Source organism: Pinus tabuliformis, chromosome 5_1, assembly GCF_031772625.1.
Source record: "Pinus tabuliformis cultivar Carrire ecotype Pingquan chromosome 5_1, CPIR1, whole genome shotgun sequence".
NCBI lineage: Eukaryota > Viridiplantae > Streptophyta > Pinopsida > Pinales > Pinaceae > Pinus > Pinus tabuliformis.
The window spans coordinates 230050066-230059958 of record NC_142305.1 but is presented as its reverse complement, the minus strand read 5'-3'; the positions used below and the strand labels follow the sequence as shown (position 1 = coordinate 230059958).

Here is a 9893-nt window from a genome sequence, read left to right as displayed (position 1 = left end):
GGGTCAAGGTTTGGAGTCACAGAAATGATGATCATGGTGATGGGCTGGCCATGGCATTTTTTTTCCCTTCTGTACAAGAAAAAGCAAAAAGAACAGAATAGTTTATTTTACTCTCTCCCTTATTCACAGGAATACTCCTTTTCCCTTTTCAAACAACTAGAACATGCTTACACAAATGTCCAGTGCTGAGAGGACGCAATAACAATATTTTCATGTCTAAGTCTTTGTATTCTGAAAATCCATTCCCTCTTTCTTAGCTTGCAAAATATGTCAGTACTTAATGTTCAGGTATGAGTGCAAATTACTCTCTAATCTCTATTTACAAATCTAAATTTGATGCCCCTTTTATTTGATATGTATTTTTTGGTTAAATACAACTTGTGCATGAAAACCAAGCCTACGTCAGTGTACTTCTGAATCAGAAAGTTTGAGGCAGTTTCAACTTGAAACTGGTTTATTTCTTTAAGTACATGTGACACAAGTTGGTTGAATTCAATGAATCTCTATGGATTGGTACTGGCTTAGTCTTGGAAACCCTGTTTAATCAGGAAGGCAATCCACTGCTGCTTCCTATTCCCATGTGACGATTGTTCCTCAATTTATGCCTTACGACGTTTCCTTTGCAACATCTAATGCAAATGCTAATTTATTTTGTTTTCTAAATCTAAAAACAGAATGACATTTGACTTCAAATATGACAATTTTTTTAATATATTCATTTCAATCTTTTAATGAATAATCTTTTTAGAAAATATATAAAAATTGAACCTCATAAACATATGTTAATCATGATAAGTCACTGAATCTAGGAATCTATAAAAAAAACTTTATGATTTTAAAAATATATGTGTGGCCCATGAACGAACAAGATAGCATCATGGAAGTCAAAACTGAATTTATCCTCTCCAATGGTTACCAGTTGAAAAATAAGGTGATCTTATTGGATGGTGGATGAATTTTAACTTCATCTGCAAAATCATTACCCCCGCTGCAAGATCGCTTTGGATTCTCCAATTTCTGCTTTGTGGTCCTTCACATGAAATGTAAAATATTAATGGAAGAATCCAAACCTAATTCAACAATCCATCCATGCTTCACCAGAAACCACACCTCACGTTCTTGGCAGCATCTGTACGTCTGGAATATCGCAATATTTTATCATAATGAATTATAATTCATTGTTTGACAAAGTCTGTGTGAACTTGAAACGTGCAGCCGCCACAATACTGGTGTCATGTCTGGCATTCTGATGCTTAGGACTCCCTTCCATTAAATATCTGGAGTTTGGGGACAAACATTCCCAGGAAATCCCTGTTTTCAGTTAACATAATTGTGCTATTTCATGTGAATTGTGAAATTCAAGGTCTCAAAAAATTTTGCGACTTTCTTTACTGGTCCAGGAACTTCAGAAGCTAGGATTTTTGAGAGAAATATTTTCTGTGTCAGATTGAGCTATGGCAGCAGCGGGAACAGAAGCTCCAAGGTTCGATCCCCATGGCATTAGACCAGAGAGGGAAAACAGCTCGGTTCAGAAGTTAAAAGCTCAGGTGAAAATGAGCATCAATATTCCAGTTTCTGATGACAGTGAATTAGTTTTCAATCATCTTCATGTCGATTGCAGATTCCAGAAATATTTTACAAAGAAATCCGGTGCCGTGCACATCCAGGTGATGAAAATCCGCGAAGAAGACGAGTATCTGGGCAAGGATTTGAGGGAGGGCGTGAATCCCAGTGACAGATTTGGGTTTGTGCCCATGAAGGACGAGTTTTTCAGGTATTCTAAGGCCACGCTGCGCTCCCCGCTCGGTATAAACGCTGGGGTTCGGTCGCTGTGAGAAGATTCGATCGCGCGACCTAGTGTCTGGTTGGGGTTCGGTCGCTGTGAGAAGATTCGAACGCGCGACCTAGTGTCTAGTTGGGGTTCGGTCGCTGTGAGAAGATTCGAACGCGCGACCTGGTGTCTGGCTTTTTTTTTTGTAATATGTTCGCCTCTTCATGTCACTTATCTTGCAGTTAGTTCTCTGTAAATATTTTCTCCTTGAACTTATGCTCGAATTCTCTGTAAATATTTTCTCCTTGAACTTATGCTCGAATTCTCTGTTATGTAGAGTAAAGATACAACTGTAATCTTTATAATACAGAATTACAAACATGGTTCAGAAATTTTAAAAATGAAGAAATACATAAGAGTTTTACAGAGTATAAACTTTAAAGACCTCTGGAACCAGTTACAGGGTGCCAGATATGTATCAGGAATTACTGTGTTGATGCTTAATGACAAGGTTGGTGTTACTGTTTTAATGCTTGTTGCTTGGTACAAGGTTGGAAGGTTCCAGAATTGCAGACAGGGTTGAAGGTATTTTCATGGGGTCCCACTAACAGGGTTTGGTATATGCTATTTCTATTCGCATCATTTTCGGTGTAGTGTGGATTTTTTGGATGCTAATAATGTTAAATTTAGCTTAAAATTATAAACAAAAATTTATTATAGGTTAAATTTTGTTGTGGGATAATTATTATTTTGTCATTATTGATTTTTTTTTTAATATAGATAAATTCATTATTATTATTCAAATAAAACTATGTCAATGACCAATAACATTATTTAAATCAAATTATACAAGTTAAAATGATTAATTACTAACATTATTTAAATAAAATTATACCAGTTAAAATGATTAATTACTATACCACTAAAAATTATTAATAATAATTAGTAAATAGATAAGTTTTCACTCGTGTGAAATATCTCTTAGGTCTTAAATCATTTAAGATACTCTTTATTAAATTAAAACATTTTCCCAATACATAAATATTTTGTTTTTTAATATTCTTTATTTATTTAAATATTTGTTAACCTAATTCCTTAAGTTGAAAATGTCTTTAAGGATTATATTAAAGACAACCAACTCTTAATTAAATTAAAACATTTTCACAATAATACATAAATATTTTATTTTTGTATGTTACTTAATTGTTTACACATTTGTTAACTTAATTATGTAAGTTAAAAAATTTTATTTAAGTAAAAATAAATTTTATTTATTTTATTTTTATAATAATAAATAAATATTTAATATTAATTTTTATTTAATTATTTAAATATGATTTTGTAAAATATATAAAATTAAGTTGTTATTGTTGTTGTTTTTTTGTTTGTCTTTTTTTTTCCAGTCAAACTCGCAGTGAAGATATTTATCTTTGCTTGTTATACGTAAATGTAGGTTCACTCATCACTATTATTAGACATCCATCTTTGATTGTTATTGGCAAATGCAGGTTGACTCATCACTATTATTTAAAGAAAACCATGCCGCATGGAATAACCAGGTTAACTCATCACTATTATTCAAGGAAAACCGCCCCACATGGAATAACCAAGTTGACTCATCACTATTATTCAAGAAAAACCACGCCACGAATAATCAAGAGGGCAGAGTTTCACTCTTACCCGATTTCTATGGGTCTTGGGCTTTTCCTTAAGTCTGAGGAAAAAAAACTTTTAACCAAACAAAAACACTTTTAAAAAATGAGTGGTATATAAAATTTTTCCATTATTATTACACTAAAATAATTAAAAGAAATTAATAGGTAAATATTTAATTATCATTTATATATAAGTTAATTAGATTTTTATGTGAACCCTCTGTTAGTTATTATAATTATTTATTAAACGACCTTGAAGATTTCCCATCATTGTTATTGTAATATTCTTGTTGGAGAGTGAAGATGCTTAGGTGTCTGGGTGTTAGAAGATAATGTTATTCACATTTATAAATTTGTTTTGTTCTTTAATCCAATCACATTTTTATTAATATGGTTGATGGACGCATGTGGACTAAACTTGGATACATTATTATTATATCTACATCAGTCATTAATCCTACAACATACAAAAGACTAAGCATGAAATATAAATAACAAGCCTCTTCCTCATTTGTACAACATCTAAACTCTAATGCTCAATATTAATTATTTTAATAAGAATGATAAAAGAATGCATAATTATAATTAAAATCATGCATGATATTTTTAATTAAGAAATATGTGTATTAATTATTATTTTGTTATTTTTAATTTAAAATGGATTTTATATAATTTGTTATTTATTTTTGATGTTTTGAGGGTGAGAAATTGGAGAAATTGGAGAAATTGGAGAAATGGGAGAAATTGGCTTGTAAAGTTTATTTTAGTTACAAGTCTTAGTTTGTAAATTTGGGGTTTAGAATCATTCAATGTCATTTTGAGGCATTGAAAGGCATTTTTTTGAGTCAAAATTTTGTGAGCATAGCACCCAACTCTTCAATGATATTCTACACATTAAGATCTTTCTAATGGTGTGAAAATCTCTTCAATTGAAGCACATATGCAAGAGTTATGCTTCCCTATTGGAGCCCATAATTTTTTTTGTTAAATTTTGTTAAGTAAAGGACTGTGCATGAGGATAAAGGAGCGTGGAAGGTGCAAACGGTGCAACACAGAGGGTTGGCACAAGAGGAGAGACACGACGTAGGAGGATGCCTCATAGGAAGTAGACGTTGGATTCTAAAGAGAGGGGACACATGCGAGTAAGAATAAGCGATTAGGATTTTGCAGCAGTGGGATGTTGTGATAGGGAGGAAGTTGGAGATATCTTGTAGGTAACAGAGGGATGGTGGAGTGGAGCAACCATGTGGGAGATATTTCAAAAATCATTTAAGCATGCATGGGCTAGCTCAGGGAGGGATCAAGAAATATCTTAATGGCCCTGAGTATAGTTGGAGCGATAAAGGAGAGAGTTGAGAAGATTCAAGGAGCTTCTAGGAAGAGATAAAAGGCGAGGTCCGAGACAGATCATAGGTTAAAAGGCAGAGTAGAGAAGTTTTCCTAGTTGGGGATACAATAGGTGGACAACTACTGAAGGAAAAGGATGTTGCTCTACATATGTCGTATGTCTTATGTCTATGTTTGTCTATCTGTAGTCTTAAGTATGAATGTTTGAGTCTGTAGTTGCGATGCAACCCTAATGTAAAGCTTGGATATATATATATATATATATATATATATATATATATATATATATATATATATATATATATATATATATATATATATATATATATTGGAAGGTTTTGAACTGAATGTGTGCTTTCCTCTTTTTGTATGTTGCGTATAGGATAATGGTTGGTGAGCCTAATCATATAATTGTTGCATTGTTGCGCTTAGCGCCTCTCTTTATATATGTTGACATAATAGAATGGATGGTTCTGTTTCCCCTAACATTTTACTTAATGTCTAAATGTCTCTTGTTGTTTATGGTATGTTGAGGTAGAATGTGTTTAATGTTTCGATATAACTCTAAATATACATGGAAATCATGAATGGTTATGCTATCTGAAGGTTTGGTAACATTTGCAAAGTTCCTTGTTTGTCTATTGAGAACATTGTCTGTTATGTTAATGTCATCCAAAATGTCAAAAGGTGTGAGTCTTTTTAGTCCTCCACGAGTTGTTAATAGTGACCTGTGTGCTAACCTGTAGATAAGAGGGTTCGAAGGCCTTGCACAATGCACAATTCGAGGGGAATGGTTCAATGTCCATCAGGTGGGAGTCTAATGTCTTAAGCCGTAGACACAATATGATGTAGAAAAGATATGATGCCTTGATAAAGAATGACACTTGGAAGTTGGTTGATCCTCCATTGGGAACCAAACTAATTGGTTGCAAGTGAGTCTACAAGAACAAGTATAAAGAGGATGGCTCACTTGACAAGCACAAAGCCAAGATTGTGGCAAAAGGTTTGTACAGAAGGAAGGGGTCAATTATGAGGATACTTTTACCCCCACAATAAAAATGGGCTATCATCTAGACACTCTTTTCCTTAAAAGCTCAGAACGGTTGGAAAGTCCATCAAATGGATATAAAAACTACTTTCTTGAATGAAGACCTGAAAGAGAATGTTTTTATGTCTCAGCTAGAAGGATTTGTTGTGAAGGGCCAAGAACACAAAGTATGCAAGCTTGTGAAATCCGTGTATGGCCTCAAGAAAGCATAGCGAGCCTAGTATGCAAAGTTAATCGAGCATCTTCTGAAACTCAACTTCAAACATTATGATCTTGATGATGCAACTTTGTTTGTCAAGAAAGTTGGCAAAACAGTTGTATATCTTGTGGTGTATGTAGATCATCTTTTGATGTCAGGGAACAATGAGAGATACATTGCATCCATAAAGAAGGAATTGAGGAAAGGTTTTGAAATGACTGACTTTGGATATGTTCACTACTATCTTGATATTGAAGTAACTCAACATCTGAAGTTTATATTCGTGTCTCAGAAGAAGTACATTAGATATCTATTGAACAAATTTGGCATGGCTAAGTGCAATCCTTTGACCACTGCAATGGAACAGAACTTGAAGCTCACATCCATTGAAGGAAAAAAAAATTGAAGATGCAACAAAGTATTGACCTCTTATAGGAAGTCTCAACTACCTAACTACTACTAGACCAAACATTTCATTTGTTGTTGGAATCCTCTCTAGGTTTATGCAAAAGCCTTGTGAGGGACATTGGTCTACTGCAGAAAGAGTTTTAAAGTACTTGAAGGGAACTCAAGGATTTGGACTCAAGTATACGCAGGTGGGTGACTTCAGCTTGATTGGATACTCTGATTCAGAATTCAAAGATAAAGAAACAAGGTATCTAATTCAGATTATGCTATGAATCTTGGATCATGAATTGTCTCCTCGAGATCACGCAAATAATCAGTTCCAACGTATTCCACAACTAAGGCAAAATATGTGGCAGTAGTTGAAGCAACAAAGGAAATTATGTGGCTTGGGAAAATTTTGGAATATTTGCAGGAGAAACAAATGCATTCAACTCCTCTCATGATTGAGAACACTTCTGCAATAAAGTTGGCCAAGAACCCAAAGTTCCATGATCGAACAAAACAAATCAATACAAAATACCATCCGATTCGACATCATGTTAAGGCCAAGAAAATCCATCTACGCCATTGTTCCACAAATGAGTAGATTGCAGAAATCTTCACCAAAGTGCTTGGAAGAGAAAAATTCGAAAGATTCAGAATGATGTTTGGACTCACCAACATCCCTTCAGATTAGGGGGGGGAATGTTGACACCTAATCTTTGGGATTAGGAAATTCATGTAAATAATGTAAATATAAAATATGGAGATTAAGAATATGAAGAGACACTGGGAGGTGAAGCCCAAGAGTCTCTCCATCCATGTATATATCCATGAGAAATCTTAATGAAAAAACACAATTCGCATTGTGGAGTTATCTCTTAGCCTGATATTTTTTATAATTAAATTGAAAAGTAAAAAGGAGATATTTATCTTTAAGATAGATCTCAATATTCTATTTTGACTACTATTAAAAATATTCCATGAATATTATAGGGAGGATAATTTAACCACCTCCTCCCATACTTACCCAAGTTCACTAGTCCACTAGGGTAAACATGAGAGGAAGAGATACTATGACATGACTCAACCCCCTAAATCACATTAAGGAAATGGAGTCAACAAGATGAAACCTTAATGACCTTCCTCAGGAACTACGGGACTCATAGGAGCTAAACAACCACTCTAGGTGCCCAAACCCTGAGCCAACTTGCCCTTTTAGTGATCTGGACTCCCAATCACTTGCATAATAAGGCAAGCTAGCGACTGTGACCCTCCATTCGCATGGATAAACCCTCCTCCCAGTGAATGCAGTCTAGATTTCCCAGTTTTGAGCATGCAACCCCGAGATCTGAACTACTTTTTCAGGGCTAGCCTCTAGACCACTGCCCATAACTTGATGAGACTTTCTAAAATGATGAATGACACACAGAAAAATCCATTAATGAAAAACTTAGTCAATAGCTTGACCTAACCAGGCCTAACCATGACAAACAGTTCATCAAACACATGGCGAACATGTAATCTACAGGTCATGAATGCATATTTAAACATGGGGGTATGATACTTATCTGAGAATTGTCAATAAGGTCTAATGCCCTCTTATAATAGCCGCAATAAAATCTATTAGCTCATGCATTCATTAACCGTTCATGAACAAATCAAAACACATCAAGAGCCATAGCCAATATACATCTTATAACCAACATATAACCAATAAATGAACAACATGTACATCATGATAACCAACTATCAAAGCCACATAATAACAAGTACAATTGCTCATGAAAATACAAGAGGAAAAGAGCTCTTATTAATATATGCAAATCCAACCAAGTCAGGGACTTCCACGTACCACCCAACCATATATTGGCCTGAACCAAATATCTCTTTCATCCAATCACCCCCGTGCCATATTCCAAACATGAATGTGGGATCTAATGGAATAAACCAAGTAAAACCAAACCAGGGTTTCCATAGGCCAAATCACCTCAACCCTCAACCATTGATTCCACCTCACGATCAGACATCAATAACCATCACTAGATCGGTCCCTACCCAAGTTTTCCAGGGCTCCAGAGCATTTGTTCCAACCCGGCTCCAGGACTAGTAACTCAACCCAAGTTGTTCCAGGGCTTCAAGAGTGTTTGTCCAACCAAGGCTCCAGGAACTAGTAACTCAACCCACATCCATAAGGAACATGAGCACCAATCAGAAAACAATCAAGTGGAAAACCTACAACACCATGGTTATCCGGGAAATGGCAAGGCTAAACAAACCACTTTCACTTTAGGCAATCCTCCATGCCAATGGTAGATAATAACCAAATAATCACATGCATATACCATACATGCCAAAACTAGCAAGGAAATCATACATGCAACTTGATACCTACAAGGAAATCCCATTGTAGTTGTTGATCCCACTATCCCCTTGCACTTTCATGCTTTTCCTTTAACTTCTTTTCTGGATCCAATGAAAAGTAGAGTGCTCCAAGCATGCTCCAAGAATGCTCTAAGTGTGCAAGAGTATGAGAGAGAGATGAGAGAGAGCGCTCCAAAACTAAACTGAAAAAAGCTGTGAACTGATCCTCAAAAACCTTTTTATCATTGAGGCCTTTATTTTCTTCATTTTCCTCTATTTTTTCCTTGAATTTTCTTCACATGCAATTTTGTGATCTTTCACCTTCCTTTTCTCCTATTTCCCTTTATTTTCATAAATAACTTCTAATTAATGCCCCTTTGCCTTTGTCAATTTTCATAGCCATAAATTAATCACAAGTGATATTAGGGGAATTTTGAGGTCTAAAATGGGCCTCCTCAGAAAATTATAAAATAATAATGGAAATAATAAAATAAGATTAGATCACATCATTAAATTTTAGAGGGAAAATAGAAAAGCTACTTTTTCAACTTATCTCCCTGTGGGTTTACTCAAATTTCAAGCGGGAACACTTGTTGGATGTATAATTTGATTCCTCATCCAAGGAATACCCATGTTTTATACTTTCGATAGACCTTTCTATACGAAAAATGAGAAATACATGAAAAAATGTGATTGCAATAACGTTTTTCATGTATTTATCATTTTTCATGTAGCAAGGTCCATCAAAAGTATGCAACATTGGTACTCATTGGATGAGGAATCAAATTTTGCATCCAACGAGTACTCCCGCTTGAAATTTGAGTAAAACCTTAGGGAGACAAGTTGGGAATACAAGTTGAAAAAGTAGTTTTATTTCTATTTTTAATCTTTTTACTTTTTTACCTAAAAAATGGTGTATCATCCCCCATGGTTGACACCATCATCTTGAATCCTATTAGTTCTTATAAAGTTTATTTTGGTTGTATATTTTTCTTAGGAGGCCCATTTTAGACCTCAAAAGTTCTCAAATGTCCCCATCACTTGTTTTTACCAATATTTAACTTGGAACATGTCTTATGAACTTGGTTATTATTTTATTTATTTACATGGGAAATCAACCAG

General features: G+C 34.6%; 1 protein-coding gene across 1 annotated transcript; it reads left to right on the top strand.

Moving 5' to 3' along the window:
- The first annotated feature begins 970 nt into the window (after positions 1–970).
- Positions 971–2101, top strand: LOC149164246 (uncharacterized). The gene has a single exon (XM_089430894.1). It carries the CDS (start codon positions 1455–1457, stop codon positions 1833–1835), a length of 381 nt encoding a protein of 126 aa, XP_089287020.1. The 5' UTR covers positions 971–1454; the 3' UTR covers positions 1836–2101.
- The last annotated feature ends 7792 nt before the right edge of the window (positions 2102–9893 follow it).